This window comes from Platichthys flesus, chromosome 20 (assembly GCF_949316205.1).
Source record: "Platichthys flesus chromosome 20, fPlaFle2.1, whole genome shotgun sequence".
Taxonomy (NCBI): Eukaryota; Metazoa; Chordata; class Actinopteri; order Pleuronectiformes; family Pleuronectidae; genus Platichthys; species Platichthys flesus.
The window spans coordinates 10,705,434-10,720,626 of NC_084964.1; the positions used below are offsets into that span (position 1 = coordinate 10,705,434).

The 15,193-nt window shown below is 43.5% G+C and overlaps 2 protein-coding genes across 2 annotated transcripts; one reads left to right on the forward strand and one right to left on the reverse strand.

Moving 5' to 3' along the window:
- The first annotated feature begins 1,452 nt into the window (after positions 1-1,452).
- Positions 1,453-2,906, forward strand: LOC133931522 (histone H1.0-B). Its single transcript, XM_062378418.1, has one exon. It carries the CDS (start codon positions 1,706-1,708, stop codon positions 2,309-2,311), a length of 606 nt encoding a protein of 201 aa, XP_062234402.1. The 5' UTR covers positions 1,453-1,705; the 3' UTR covers positions 2,312-2,906.
- Positions 2,907-4,365: 1,459 nt separating this feature from the next.
- Positions 4,366-14,602, reverse strand: rhot2 (ras homolog family member T2). Its single transcript, XM_062414230.1, has 19 exons — positions 14,427-14,602; positions 13,552-13,610; positions 12,895-12,976; positions 12,744-12,787; positions 11,932-11,985; positions 11,770-11,822; positions 11,447-11,555; positions 11,150-11,251; positions 10,921-11,019; positions 10,718-10,826; positions 10,497-10,617; positions 10,216-10,300; positions 9,951-10,096; positions 9,722-9,822; positions 7,712-7,842; positions 7,489-7,569; positions 7,260-7,382; positions 6,022-6,224; positions 4,366-5,633 (listed from the first exon to the last, which is right to left on the reverse strand). The coding sequence occupies exons 1-19, from the start codon at positions 14,461-14,463 to the stop codon at positions 5,516-5,518; spliced, it is 1,857 nt and encodes a 618-aa protein (XP_062270214.1). The 5' UTR covers positions 14,464-14,602; the 3' UTR covers positions 4,366-5,515.
- Between the last annotated feature and the right edge of the window lie 591 nt (positions 14,603-15,193).

Below are 15,193 nucleotides of genomic sequence, written 5' to 3' on the forward strand. Positions count from 1 at the left end.
ATGCACACGCCAAACAAAACACTCAAGTCATCAACTCCCTGTGAGGACAGGTGGAGACAGAGGGACAGACATTTCCATCACTTATCATCATAATATTATATTTTCTTATTTACATGATTTATCAATAAATGGCCTGTACAGAAAAATAAACACGTGATGTGTAATATTTTTTGATCTTGTGTGCATGTTGTTATTTGAACAACAGTGGACATGGTCAGTGTGGGTCCACAGCAGCCTGTCCCCTGCCCCGCAGATTGTCTCTGCACCTCGGCCTCTGCTCACGTGGACCAGGACACACATATTTGTATTAACAAGTTCAAACTAAACATCTCACAAAACACAAAAAAGTGGTCACGAAAACAACACACTCCAGTGGCTGTCTTTCAGCTATATAGGAATCAAAATGGCGTTGCGGGGAGGGACACGCAGAGGCGATATTGAAATAAGACAGAGACCCCGCACGCAGGGGACTGATGGTGAAGTTTGTTGTGTGCGGGTGTTCGTGCAGCCTCGGACCCTCGCGTGGCGGAGGAGACCCGCGTGTCCGATGTGTCACTGCGTGCGGGGTGATGCGCCACTTGGTGAACAAAAGAAAGCACCATCACTGCGCCCTACATTCAAGGAGCGCTTTGGGCTGCAGCTCCCCCCCACCCTTTACCTCACAGCTGGAGCCACACCTGGACCCACATCTGCCCCCCCACACACCCCTGTCCCACGCACACTTTGATCAATGTCCCCATCCCTGATCACGAGCCCTGATGTTTGGAGGTGTTGGCAACTTTCCTGACAATGGAGCTGCGAGCTGCGAGCGCCATAGTGACACTTATAAGCAAATCTGTCCAAAAAGAGGCAAACCCCGCACACCCAGCCCCCGCACACCCACGCACACGAGCCCCCGTGGGGATCCCGAGTGTCACCCTCGAGTCGGATGCGGTGACATTTCATTTATAGCGGGTTTAACAGCAAATAATCTCGACCACGTCACTCAAAGTCAATGGCCGGAGTGTGTTAGTTGGGAAAACGTATCGATGTATTAAAAGCGAAAACGGACGCTTGCGACGTCCGAACCCCGCGCACCCGCAAGAGCATAGATGGGACGTGCACGTGCGTGGGGTAGCGGGCCTGCACATCCCGTCCGTTCGGGTCAATTTAACGCGAATTGTGTAAAATTGTTGGCGACACGCGCTCCTTCCGGCCGGTTTTCCCGGAATAAAAGTTGTTCGCCGGCGACGACCGACGGGAAGCGACGTGTTCACGTGAAGCCCAATGTCCCTGCTACCGGCCCACGATGTCCCGCGGGCCGGTGCGGCGCCGTGGGCTCCACATTTGACGCGAGTTTGCCGGCGAAGAAACACAAACAGGACGGCGCCAGTTCCATGGAGTCCGCTAGATCAGCTGCTGGCAGTTGCTGTTCTCAATCACGTCCGCAGATAGGCTTCATAGGCTCGCTGGAGCGCCTGTGGAATAAGACGCTTAAGTGATCCACGGCACGGACGCGTCACTTCGCGTGGACGATCCGAACAATACTTTTTTTGAATCATAAAGGAAAGGTGTGACGTATTTTGTTACAGCGAGGAGAAGCTTTATTTGTGGGTTGTTTTTTCTTCCCCCTTCGTGTTTCCCTGCCAGCCGACAGGACCCGACTGAGACTACATCTCCAGGACTTTTTCTTTTTGAGTCAACTTAGTGAAAAAGAAAAGTCACCATGGCAGAGACGTCCGCGACTCCGGCCAAAGCCAAAAAGACGGCGAAGCCCAAGAAGAACGCGTCTCACCCCAAATACTCCGAGATGATCGGAGCGGCCATCCTGCAGGACCAGAGCCGGAACGGTTCGTCCCGTCAGTCCATCCAGAAGTACGTGAGGAAGACCTACAAGGTGAGCGACAACGCCGACATGCAGATCAAGATGGCCCTGAGGAGGCTGCTGGCCAACGGGACCCTGATCCACACCAAAGGCACAGGCGCGTCCGGCTCCTTCCGGCTCGCCAAATCCGAGGGCACCAAGAAGAAGCCCCCCACCCCCAAGGCGGTCGTGGCCGCGAAGCCGGTCCGGGCCAAGAAGGTGGCCAAGCCGGTCAAGGCCAAGAAGGTGGTCAAGTCCAAGAAGGTGGTCAAGACGCCGGAGAAGCCCAAGAAGCCGACCCCGAAGAAAGTGAAGAAGGTGGCGAAGAAGGCGACGCCGGTGAAAGCCAAGAAGGCGCCGGTAAAGAAAGCCAAGGCGACCAAGCCCAAGGCGAAGCCGGCGAAGAAAGTGGCCAAGCCCAAGACGAAGCCGGCGAAAAGGGCAGCGAAGACGGCGAAGAAGAAGTGAAAGGACACTGACAGAGAGAGAGAGAGAGAGAGAGACAAACAGTCACTGTAAATACTGAAGGAAATGTTTTCTTATATGTATTATTTTTGTAAGGTCCCCATGCAAACTTATGCTCTTTTTACCAGTAGTTTTCTCTCCATTGCACTATAGCTTCAAGACGCTGTAGAAACAATTGTGACCATTCTTATTTGGCGTTAATATTGTTATTATTATTATTAATGATGATATTACTTTCTGTCTGATCCTTGGATGCTATAGACTGAGGATCTGGTTGTGTTCTATTTTTTTTTTTGGGCTGATATGGTAAAACAAAAAAGATGAAATTGTAAATACAGTCGAACTGATGACTGGTTGTTAGTGCACGAGGTCCCAACGAATACACATGTTTGAATAGTGCGCATTGTTGAGCCATGACAATGTACAGACTATAGGCAGTGGACGTCAGCGAGATTTTTCCTAAAGGCTCCATAGATGGCATTCAAGCACCACGCTGTATATTTCCTCATAACACCCCCCCCCCCCCCCTCCGCAGCTGTGTTCAGTCACCTTTAAAGACTGTTTGTGCCGCCACTCATTAAACCCGTGTCATCTTCTACCAAGTGGTCGTGTCAACTTCTTGCGCGCCTTTTACGCGTGCGTAAAGGTGATGGAGCGGACCGGAGGGATCGCACTGCTCCTCCTCTTGAGTTTTACACACAAACAGACACACACGTTGCTTACACGTGCACTTTCATTGAGATCTACACGGTAACGTAGTTTGTATTGTTCCGCGCCAGGATGCACAGCCATCTGATGTTATCCTTCCGCAAAAAACACATTTTATTAAACTTGTCTATGAGGTGGGAGCACTGAGCCTTTAATACCATCAAGTTATAACAATAACTGGGCTAATAGCAGTTTAATTACAGTAGTTTCATACTTTATATATGCGACTTTTAGAATTAGATTTTTTTAGGAAACTAGACATTACACTTGAAATGAGTGTAGGGTTTGTGTAGGGGCACATTTCCAAAAATATTACAACTTTTAAAGTGGTGATATCCCGGATTTAAATGCTATTTGAAGTGTTAAGCTATACTCACAAGTTAAGCAGTGAGTTGAAGTCTGAATGTGCTTCTTACTGTTAAACTAATCTAAGGACAAATAAGGTTTACATTTGTTTAATTTATTTGTGGTAAAGCATAGAAATATAAATATAAGTTAAGAGATGAGTTATGGCCTCAGCAAACAATTCCACTCACATTTGTATCATTACACGCATGACCAGTAGTAAAAAAACCCAGGGACCTAAACTCTAAATCCCAGCATCTATGTTCTTGAGTGATGAGACCCGGTCCTCTCCAGACACACCCACCGCCTCTCACCTGAGGGTCAATACTGCCATCTGGCGGCTTCTTGCAGGAAGTCCTCGCAGTGAACTGGGGACCTGCTGGAGTCGGAGCAGCTGAAAGTCAAGTGGAGTCATACCACACAACCAGCTACGGGCTGAATCGTCATCGCGCAGCATCCATACATGCATGGACACGTTGAGCAACAGTGGGTGGTGTCTCCACAGAGAACTGTAACGTGAGATTTTAGCTGCATGACTTTCAGATATACCTCTGCAAATCATGGCTGTAGAATATTCATACTATTAGCATTAAATCATGAAAAAGCAAATATTTAGTATCTAAGGTTGGAAAATGTAGTCCAATTGTTCAATTTTTTTAAATAAACCACACGAAGTAGAGCACATACAGTCGCCAAAGTCCAGAGGATGCCTTTAATTGAATCCAGCTGCACCGCTGTGCTTCTACACACTTGATGAATGTAAGTGCTCTAACTGTACCGGATTCTTTTTTTAGAAATCCATTTTTCTTGATAAATTCATCAAGATGTCTCCAAAAATTCCTACAATAATTTTGGCAGAGACGGATAAAAAAAATTCACATCTAAGTATTCAGCATGAATTCCACTACGATGCTGCAGTTCAACTAAGGTGATAATGATGAAGTTAACACGTGATCACACAGCAGAGAAATCACAACACATTTCCAATTTCAACACTCTCTTAGTTTGTCTTTTGGGTGGAAGATCCCACCCGCTCTTGTCTTTTAATAAGCATCTCAATCTTGCAGAGGAAACAGTCATATCTTTAAAAGCTGCAGAAACAGCAAGTCAGCAAATAAATTGAGCAACAGAACAACACAATGGCAGGTCATGTGACATGAATGCACAGTGTGAGATATATGTGAACAGAAAAGAAAAACAGAACAGATAAGAAATCTACTTCAGTCTGGTTTAAAATTAATTGATTTCAGTATGAACAAAGGAGTGACAGCAGTGATCGGCCCAGATCCTTTCTTTTAAGATTTTTATCATTTTTAAGATTCGCTTCGTCTAAGGAGAAAATATCGTTCCTGCAATTTTTGTTTTTTGTTGCTAACAGCCATTTTCCCTCATGCACAAAGAGAAACCTCTCCATGCTGCAGCAGATCAGAGGAACATTTCAACAATTAGATTCGAGCCATTTCATTCTCAGGCAAAATGGTGTGACCAAGAAGCAACCAACATGCCATGATTGTTGCTCATTATTTGGCCCCTAAGAAATTAATATCTTGTGTATGTTGTTCACTGTGGAGGTTCAGCAGCAGCCAATCAGGATGTCCTCTCTGTTGAAAATGCCTCACACGCTCCCTTTGGTTCTTCAGTCTTGTGAATTTGGCAACTCTCTGTCATACTAAGGAAACACTGCATGTATATAAAACTCTCTGATCGCTCCATTAACCCTTACAGATAACTGAGGGAGAGGACGCAGACTGGACTTTACAGTCTTTGTCCAACTCCTCTGTTCTCATAAAGCACCTTTTTGAATATGAACGGCAGCAGTTCTATGTTTTTCGATTCACAGAGCGTAGACAGGCTAACTCCTATGTTGTCCTGCTGAGACAATATAAGGCAGAAAAAGCAGGGCACAGCATCGAGGACAACAATAAGACCACTAGGATCCACCTGTGGTCTGTTGACTGAGGATAGGACAAAGTGAGGAGGTCAGACAAAGGCGGGCAGAGATATGACAATTTTCCTGGAAGCCTCCGTGGTGAAAAGTGAAATGATTCAAACTGCAGCAGCTCTGGATCTGGTTTCGGAGGTTTGGTCTTGATGGATAAAGGGTGCATCGTTTTGAAAAACAAAACAAAACGTAAAAGCTCAGCTGGCTCTGGGTCATTTCAGTCTCACAGCGGCTCTGTAGATAGCAAAGCCCAGAACTGCGACGACAGCCGAGCCCAGCGCCACTCGCAGCCAGAAGGATGTGTTGCTCATGTCTGAACCATTCAGGTGTCTGGAGGTGGGAGGGAAAAAACAAGTGTCAGTCACATCAAGTAATGCACAGATACTAGCATTAACATTTCATATGTTTGGCTTCTCTGACATCTCTGTTTATCACTCTTAGAAGGGGGATTCTAGTATATTTAAACCTAGACCATGTGTTGTATGTATAAATGGACGATACACACAGAACCTTTTTGAATTGGTCCAGTTGATCGCGCAGTGGCAGGGGTTACAATTTAATCTTATGGGGCAACTGCAGAAGTGCATGAAATATCCATAAAAAGTGCTTTATAAACACAGGGTCCAGGTTGAAAAATACCCCGTTTGAATGCTCTGTGTTTTCAACATAATATTCTCCAATGGCTGATGTTTTACTAATTTGTTTCACTAGAACGTACGGGTACATCGCTGCCCAGGCAAGCCTGGTGTAGATGCTCTTGCTGGTGGAGTCGAGGAACAGGCTGGAGAAGGGCAGCGGTGGAGGCAGTCGGTGTTTATAGCAGAACTCTGCCGGGGTCATCCCGTGGAGCTGCTTCACTTCCGAAAGGTCCACTTTGGAAGCGACCAACACGCATGGGATATTGCTCTCCATGTAGTGTTGCTGAGGAAAAACAAAGGGATAACTAGAATTACTGTACTGCATTTGAACACCTCTGTCGACCAGGGCAGTTTTTGTGTATATTTTCCAGTTACATGAGGTCAATGTGATCTTGACCTTTGACATCCAGGCACCAAAATCAAATCAGTTATCTTTGAGTTCAAGTGAGAGTTTGTACCAAATTTTAAGACCTTTTCTAAAGCTGATCTTAAGGTATCATGTCCAAGAAAAACAACAGCGCTTTGTGAGGTCACAGTGACCTTGAGATACCAAAATCAAGAGAGTAACCACTCGAACCAAAGAGAATGTTTCTGCCAAATTTGAGGAAACTCCCTCAAGGCCTTCTTGAGATTTCATGTTGGGTCTCTTACTTCTTCCTGTGGATGTCAAGTGTCCGAGAATATTCAAGTAAAGAAAGAAACCAGAGCCCTTTATCCACTAATATTTATAACAACAGGACAATACTGTTCCTCTTGTAAACAACAAGCTGAACCCAAAACACTTTTTACTCCTCATTCTCTTATGAGTTGGTTATTTTTGGTGCTACTTTCTTGATCTCTGCTGTCGCTTATGATTAAAAAAAGATATGATTTATTTATAGTCATTATAAGCAAGACCATTCTGATCAGTTGCCCTATAAGATATTTGTTTTGGATTTATAATGTTTATTTTTCTGTATTATGAGGAGCTCTGTTGGCTTTGATGCGTTTTAGGCTTTACAGCTACAAACTTATCAGGCTGAAAATCCTGATCACATTTTATTTTCTGGAGATTGTTACTGTGGAGAGAAAACAGATCGTCCAAAACCCACATCTGTGACTCTCTTCCCCTGTTAAGCCTTTATGAGCTCTTAACCACTTGTATTGTTTATTCAAGTGGCGAAAGATGTTTGGTTGAGTGATATTAAATAGTGTCTTCTCCTGCAGAGTAATATTTACAGATCCAAATGTTGCTTCACTGTCAGTGGAAAAAATGTTAGTAATCTGCGGGCAATGATAGTATCCCTTTCATGCATCTGTAACCTTTGTCGTGACTGACCTTGTATATACTGGCACAATAGTCAAAGGACTGTGGGTCACCGGTGTCATACATGAGACAAGCAACGTCACAGGAGGCGTCTGACTCCTTCAGGAACTCCGCCTCGACATCCACCTCTTTGAGCTGCATGAAGGGGGAAAAAAGGATCTTTTAAAAAGTGTGGCACTGAGACTTTAGTCAAGGTCAGACGTTAAAATTCATCGTGAAGATCATGATGGGAGCTCCTTACGATAAGGTATTTCTCCTGCTTGCTGACTTGGACAGTGTTTATGGCGTAGGGGGAGAAGGCACTGCTGGGATTTCCTGTTTTCTATAGAAAAGATAGAGAAAACAAAACAGGAAAACAGTTACAGCTCAGCTTCACTGTTAATGATGGCAGCAATTAAAAGCTCATCAATTCAATAATCACACATTTGACATTTTCAGCTCCAGACGAGCAGATGGTGCCGAACCTCAACGTTGCGACCCACGAAGGCCTGGAGAAAGGCCGTCTTGCCCGTCCCCCGCGGTCCGATCACCTTGCAGAGAAACACTGACCGCTGGGTCTGGCACTTCTCCAGATCCACCTCTCTTTCCCGTGTCACTGCACATATAAACAAGAACAGACAAAAAATATAAACCCATCACACAAACAAGCAGGACTGTGATTCTGCCTATTGGAATCTGAGAAAACACAAGGAAACACCTGCCTTAACTCAACAGATAATAAAATGGACAAATGGTCTTTGATTTACCAATTTTCCCAACTTGCTAAGTCAATTAAGCACATGTGATGTTTCCTACAATGTGGAATAGTGCGGGGCAATAATTTTCCAGGCAATATTAACAGCCCTGAGGTGAGAGGCTGACATTGTTATTAAAAATGGCCTTAATGGAGGATGTAGCTGCAGCAACCAGCAGAGAAAGATGAACCTGATACAAGGAGCCGTTTCTGTTCTACTCCATACAACAAATTAGTTTGTTCTCTCCTGTGGGTTGTGGTTATAAACCAAACGAATTGAAACAAATTATGTGAAAATAAGACCTGGGTTGGTAAGAAAAGAGAGATTTCCCTCAAAACAAGTAAAATGAGCAGTAACACAGTCACTGGCTTTACTTTTAGATGAAGGCTACTTAATAACATTGAACAAATGACACATGCACTGTACGTTGAATCATTTTAACATGAGTTAAGTTGATCTGTAAGAAACATTCAGTGTATAATAATTCACATATACGGCAGGTGTGTAATACACCTGTGAGAGTGTAAGGTTTGCCTGTGTAGTTCTTCATTGTGTGCAGTGGCCTCTTTATCTGGATATCTGAAAATAAGGGTGATGTGATGAAGAAACCAAGACGTTAACATCTGCAATCTTTTACAAGGATACAGGACTGCTGAGCTTAGTTTACTAATGCTACTTAACTCGCTTTTTCACTTCACCACCATGACACACAGTGTAAATTTTCAAAAGGTATTTTCTATTTAAAGTTAGGACTAAACTTTGGCTATGTATTCTGTAAACAACAGTGTGTGTCTAAGCTAACTTAATTAGCTCACGAGGGACAATACAATCCCTTGGGCATAACCAAGAGGTATCAGGTGATGTGAACTGAACTGGGCTCAAACATTGAAGTTTAAACCAAGCCACGGATTTGGACTGTACCAAATTCTGTAAACCCATCTCAACATTTTACTCAAGACCAATGTATCAGCCCAATAAATGTGATTCAGCAAACATGGTTAAAATTAAAAACAAACAACAAATAACACAACCCAATAAATGATGACACCTCCTGTAAGGTCACCTGAGGGTTCTGACCTCAGAGACAGAGTTATGTGTGTGATTAGCAGCAGTACGACACATTACATCACACTTTCTAATCTTGTCAAAGCTTTCCTGGACAACCGTCCTCACACTAGTTCACGCTGCACTGAGACTTCTGTCATGCACACACACATACACACACACACACGGTACTACAGTTCCTCATATAAGCTATTGTATGAATCCCTAATTGAATCATTTATCACTGCTCTGTTCATCCCAAGAATAAAAACGTCCTCTCAGTATTACGTGTGGAACATGCATCATACTTCAAACCACGCATGCATGACAGTGTAGACGAGCAATTTGCCGACCCCCGGGTTAAATGAACTACTCACTCACGTCTCAAGGACAAATGCACATGTATGTAAATCTATTACATTCCAGTGAACTGGATTATGATTGATAATCCTCCTATGGTGCCCAGGAGTTCAAGGAGGATGTACAGTGCCTCTCAAAATATAGATGTTCCTAACATTTGTAATTACAAGAAGTTGTTCTAGATTAACTACAATTTTCCTTCTCTCACACACACCACACACACACACCACACACACACCACACACCACACACCACACAACACACACACACACACACACACACACACACACACACACACACACACACACACACACACACACACACACACACACACACCTGTGATAGCCGAGGTCTGGGACTGCTGCTCAGTGAGGATAGGGTAACCTAGGTATCCTAGGTGCTCCAGGCAACGGTGGATGTCAAGGTATGCAGAGAGCCTGCATGTGAAGGGATAGTGAACATGGGCTTTTAAAAGTGCAGAGTATAAGTGATCTTTAAATGCATTACAGTGTCAACGTAGAACACGCTAACAACCACATCATCAACAACAGAGGGAGATACGTACGTCCACTGACAGAGGTAGCCGCTGTTGGTGATGTAGCCCTCATCGGTGGTCGCCACAGTCATGTAGACCTCGGCCCCCCACGGCATGTAGGGACATACACAGAACAGGTTCTTAAGCTCCGACGGGGACAAGGCAGAGTCTTTGTCCTACGAAGGCAAAAGAGAGACCAATTTTCATCCTCCATCCCTCGGTAAGATTTACGCCAACATCTATCATGCTTTAGATTCCACGTGCAAAATGCGGCCAGAGGCAGCGAGAAACTCACTTCATCATACTTGTCAAACAGCTGCTGGAGGAACTGGTGGCCCAGTGGATTGAGCTCTGTGGTGCAGCCGACAGGAACCCGTAGTCTGACAACACAAATAAAACATTAGATATTAAAGTACATGGGCATTTAAGTAGACACATAATACGAATAGCAAGTCTTAGACGGAAAACTGTAGAATATACAGCGTGGGACCTAAGCTCTCAATCATTTCAATACACCATGTTGCAGAAAACAAAACTTTGCAGCTGTCATGACAGACAGGACATGGTCAGGCTTACTCAGGATAAAGGTAATCGTCAGTCAGCTCAAGGTTGTCATGATAACCAAATCTTCTCAGGATGGTCCACGTGGTTTCATGTCGGCCCCTCTGGATAAATAATGTATTAAGGAACAAGAAACCTGAAAGAGATGAGAAACAATACATGATCATTATAGTTGAGTGTGGCTCGGCAGCCACATGGTTTAAAGCTGAATGATCTCATTCAAGGAGGATTTTTACCATTAAGCGTCAGGCCGTTGTCTTGCACTCCGTCGCTCGTGTTCTTCCAAACTACTGTCTTCACGTCTTCTAAGGCTTGAGGTGCAAGAGGATTCCCGAAACAAGATTTCTGCAAAAAAAGATGATACTTTTATAGTAAACAAAATGTTTTTGGTTCACATAATAGTCACGAAAACAGTACGTTAAATGATTTTAAGTGGCACCTGAAATCTGTTGAGTTCAGCGTCACTGAGGATACGGTCGTTGTCTTGGTCGGAAATGTAGAATATTCTGCTGAGGGCTCGGACACATAAAGGTTTAAGCTGTGGGAAAATATTGAAGGTCAAAAAACGTCCCAATATTATGGATGTACACAGTACACAAAGTAGACCGGAACAGACACACAGGCAGACTCAGCACTTGGTATCACATTACAAAAAAAAAATGGCTGACCTGTTTGTCTTCAGGGTCGTAAAGAGGAGCAGTGGGGTGAAGAACGGCCTTCTGTGCATAGTAGAACAGCTCGGAGATGTTTTTCAGGTTCTTCGCAGAACACTTGAAAAAGAAAACCAGCAGAGGGAATATTTCAGACACAATTATCTGCACAGCCTGAAAGCTGATTGTCTGCGCATGTGTAAACATTTGTGTGCACCCCAGGGACCACACGTGTATCGCAAAGGTAGAGTCAGCAGGTGTATACAGACTGCAGAGATAAGGAATGGAGGGGAAACGTCTAGACTCCAGTCGTACCTCGACACATGTCTCAATCTCAGAGAACTGGTTCATGATGGGGAGGATAGTTTCCATTGAGCTCCCGCAGCGCAGATCAGACTTGTTTCCCACAAGGATGATGGGAACTCTGAGAAAACAGGTGAAGACAGGTTAACATGTTTTACTGTGTAAAACATGTTCTCACTCAGCACATGATGTTTTCAAGGTGACTCAACACTACAACAGGCTGGAATACATCGACTGCCAAGTTTGCCAACATTACATGCAAACAATGGGAAGGAGAGCAAAGTCCATGAGACAAGAAAGCCCAAGAAACACACTCAATGACAGCTTATACATACTTGTTCCCCTTTTCTGCTTCTCCGTTTACTAACGGGATCCATTTCGTTCTGATCTGAAAAGCACGAGGCCGCATTTAACACAGTGTAGTATGTATTTTAAATTAATTAAGTAAATATAAAAACAAAGTAAGAGACAATGTGAACCAAGCCGGAGGCTACTACCTTTTCTATCGTTTCCTCATTGGTGACATCATACACGACACAAACCACGTTAGCCTGCGATGAGAAAAACGTTTATCAAAATCAGACATTCCCCAATATACCTATTAGAATTGAAATGTTTGTACACACTTAGAGTTTACAAAGATGTTTGATAATAAAGTGAAAAGGTTTAGATATCTCAGAGATGTGTTCATGAGTAAGGGGAAGATAGAGCATGAGATGGTGCGCCAGCTAGGTGCAGTGTCAGCAGTAATGCTGGCGTTGTGCCAGATCATTGTGGTAAATAAGAAAAGCTGAGCTGCAAGATAAAGCTTTCGATTTCTCAGTCGATCCACAGCACTTATTTTTCATTATTATAAATACAAACAAAGAAGAATGACTCACAGACTAAGAAGAAAGTACTGGTTCAGGTGTTTGTTACAATCTAAAAGTGTTTATGCATGTTCAAGGAGCCAGAGGCAGAAAAGGACCAGGCTCGTGGTGTGATTTCATCTTAAAAACTGTAATGGACTTGTCCTCTATGAGTATGTTACAATAAACAAACCTTCAAAAAATATGCTTTTCTTTGATAAAATGTCAGTGAACATTTTTATTGCAGAGTGCCAGACATCCCTTACAGGAAACTACATGTATTCATATTTTCCTCTCAGATTTGATATTGAATTTACTTAGTAAAGGTTGTTCAAGCTAAATTAAAGCCCTGTGTTCATGTGGTTTGAGTTTGTTTATGACGAGTAACAAATATGAAGATGGTTAAAAAAAGGATGATTTTCAAGTACAGAATGTTTGTTGGTGCAGTAAAGTGAGTTTACCTTGATGATCTCATCTTTCAGGACTTTATCACTCTGCTCTTTTTCTGTTGAGGTTAAAGACAAACATTTGTCACACAGACCCACACGTGCAACAAGCATGGAGACCAATCAGTACAGACAGTAGTATGGGTTAGCCCACACGTGATGTTACCTGAGTAGTCCACTATGTGTGTGGGCACCTTCTCTGGAGTCACATCAGCAGGGATGGTGATTTCCTCAGCTCTCGAGGGAACCTGTCAACATCACAAATGAACTTTCAGTTGTGAGTTTGTCAGGGCACAGCGTTCATTCGTCAGCGAAGGCATTTATGGTCAAATGACGATAATGGCCATTATTGTTGAAGCATACAAGTGATACTAATGTGATCTCCTTCCTTAACAAAAAAAGACTTGTGTGCACACATCCCAGTGTTTCCTGTGATGCTGTAATATGATCTATGGCAGCTGGTGTTGACGCTTATCTGTTATAATCAAAAACCAAAGCAAAACCAAAAACTGAACCCCGATGACACATTTTTTATTTATGTGTTTTTCTAATTTTAACAATTGCTTTATCAATGGTGTTTTGGCGTAAAAGGTAGATTGCTCCAAAGCTTTGAGGCAGCAGGAGCACGCAGAGAATGAATTTGACAAACCTCCCAAAAAAAGGAGTTTAAAAAGGAGGTTAAAGTACAGTTAAAGTACTTGTACTGTGCATTGACAATAAAGTTGAATCTAATCTAAAAAAAAAAATTGAGAACAACTGCTCTTGAGAAACAGAAATCTGTGCAAAAATATTGCGAGTGGTAAACAGCTGGATGGACACTTACCTCTTCTGGGAACTCCTCTCCGACCAGGGACATGATGAGGGACGTCTTCCCCACCTTGGCTGTGATCAGAAAAAATATGAAGAGGATGAGAGAGCAGCGGGCAACAGGGAGACACATGGATCACACATGACTTGTATGATGAAATGACAGAACTAACATGTCAGCGCTGCTTGTTAGCAGGGCATGAGGCCAATTTACAGCAGCTTTTATTGGAAAAATGTGAAGCAACTGATACACGGTGCAATAACTATTCACACACACACTCTACAGTTAAAGTTGTTACTTCACTAATGTCCCATTTGAATGTATAAAGTTTTAATTTTATATTGTTTATAATAAGCTATTTCTAATTCCCTCTATTATAATGTAACTACTGAAAGGCTGAGCTGATCGGTGGCTTACTGTGCTGTTGACCATGTGTCGACTAGCACCTGACAGATCAAACTAGAAACTGACGTGAGACCATCCCGAATAAACAGAGGTGTCACGATGTTATCAAATGTAACACAACGCCAGAATAAAAAAACACTATTATCTACAGTTTAACGTTGAGCTCATGAGTTAGAAAACGGAAAATAACATTCAAAAACTTTTAACTCCTTCACAACTTTAAGAGCAAAGTTACTCGAAGCTATGTTATGCTAGCATGAGCGGAAACTAACATTTGAAAGTGCTTCGATTCTTAGAAAAAAAGGTTTTTAATAGCAGGTTTGAACAGAAGCAAACACATGTAGGTATGTTGATCTAGTGTACTGAGCCAACATGTCACCGGGAGACACTCTGGTCAACTCGGATCCAAGTTAATGCGTTAGCTTCGGCGGTTATTGTTTGCTAGCCTCTTAGCTTGTGTTCGGCTAACAGCGGAAGTGACTTACGTTCCCCCAGGAGGAGAATCCTGACGTCCTGCTTCATGTTTCCTCTGCGTGTGGACAACAGTCAGACGCGCTGCGGGGCTACACGGACATGTATCTCTCATCTGAAAGTCAAATTTTCCAGCTAAAGCTCGAGTGAGCGTCCGTCGCTCCACGGCGAAGGTGAAACCATATTGTTCCGGTTCAGGGAGGAGACGGTGAAAAGACGCCCCCTGCAGGACAAACCACGGCGCTGCTTCCCGATCAGATGTATTGAAATGTACACAATCATGATATTACTTAAAACTATTAGATCCTTGTAAAGTTTTGATTTAATGCATGTAGGAATCTCTAATCATTTTACCATTCTTTGGAGAGGCGGTGGTCTAGTGGTAGAAACTTGGCAGAAAATGTATCTGGTTCGACTCCACGGAGAGACAACAAAAGACGAACCTGAATCGATCTGTCCAAAAATCCAAGACAATTCTCTCTACCTTGTCTAGTGCCCCCGAGCAAGGCACCTTACTCCCCCAACATCTGCTCCCCGGGCGCTGTACATGGCTGCTCACTGCTCTGTGTGTCCTGCACCAGATGGGTTAAATGCAGAGGATAAATTTACCTACCATTGCATGAGTGTGTTGTGCATGTCTGTGCATGTGTTTGGTATAAATAAACGAATCTTAAAATCCCACCCCCCCCGACACTAGTCACTGTGTGTGTGGATTAAACTAAAATACCGTACTCAAACTATAAAATATCTTAACTACAATAACAGTCAGTGGAGCACACTC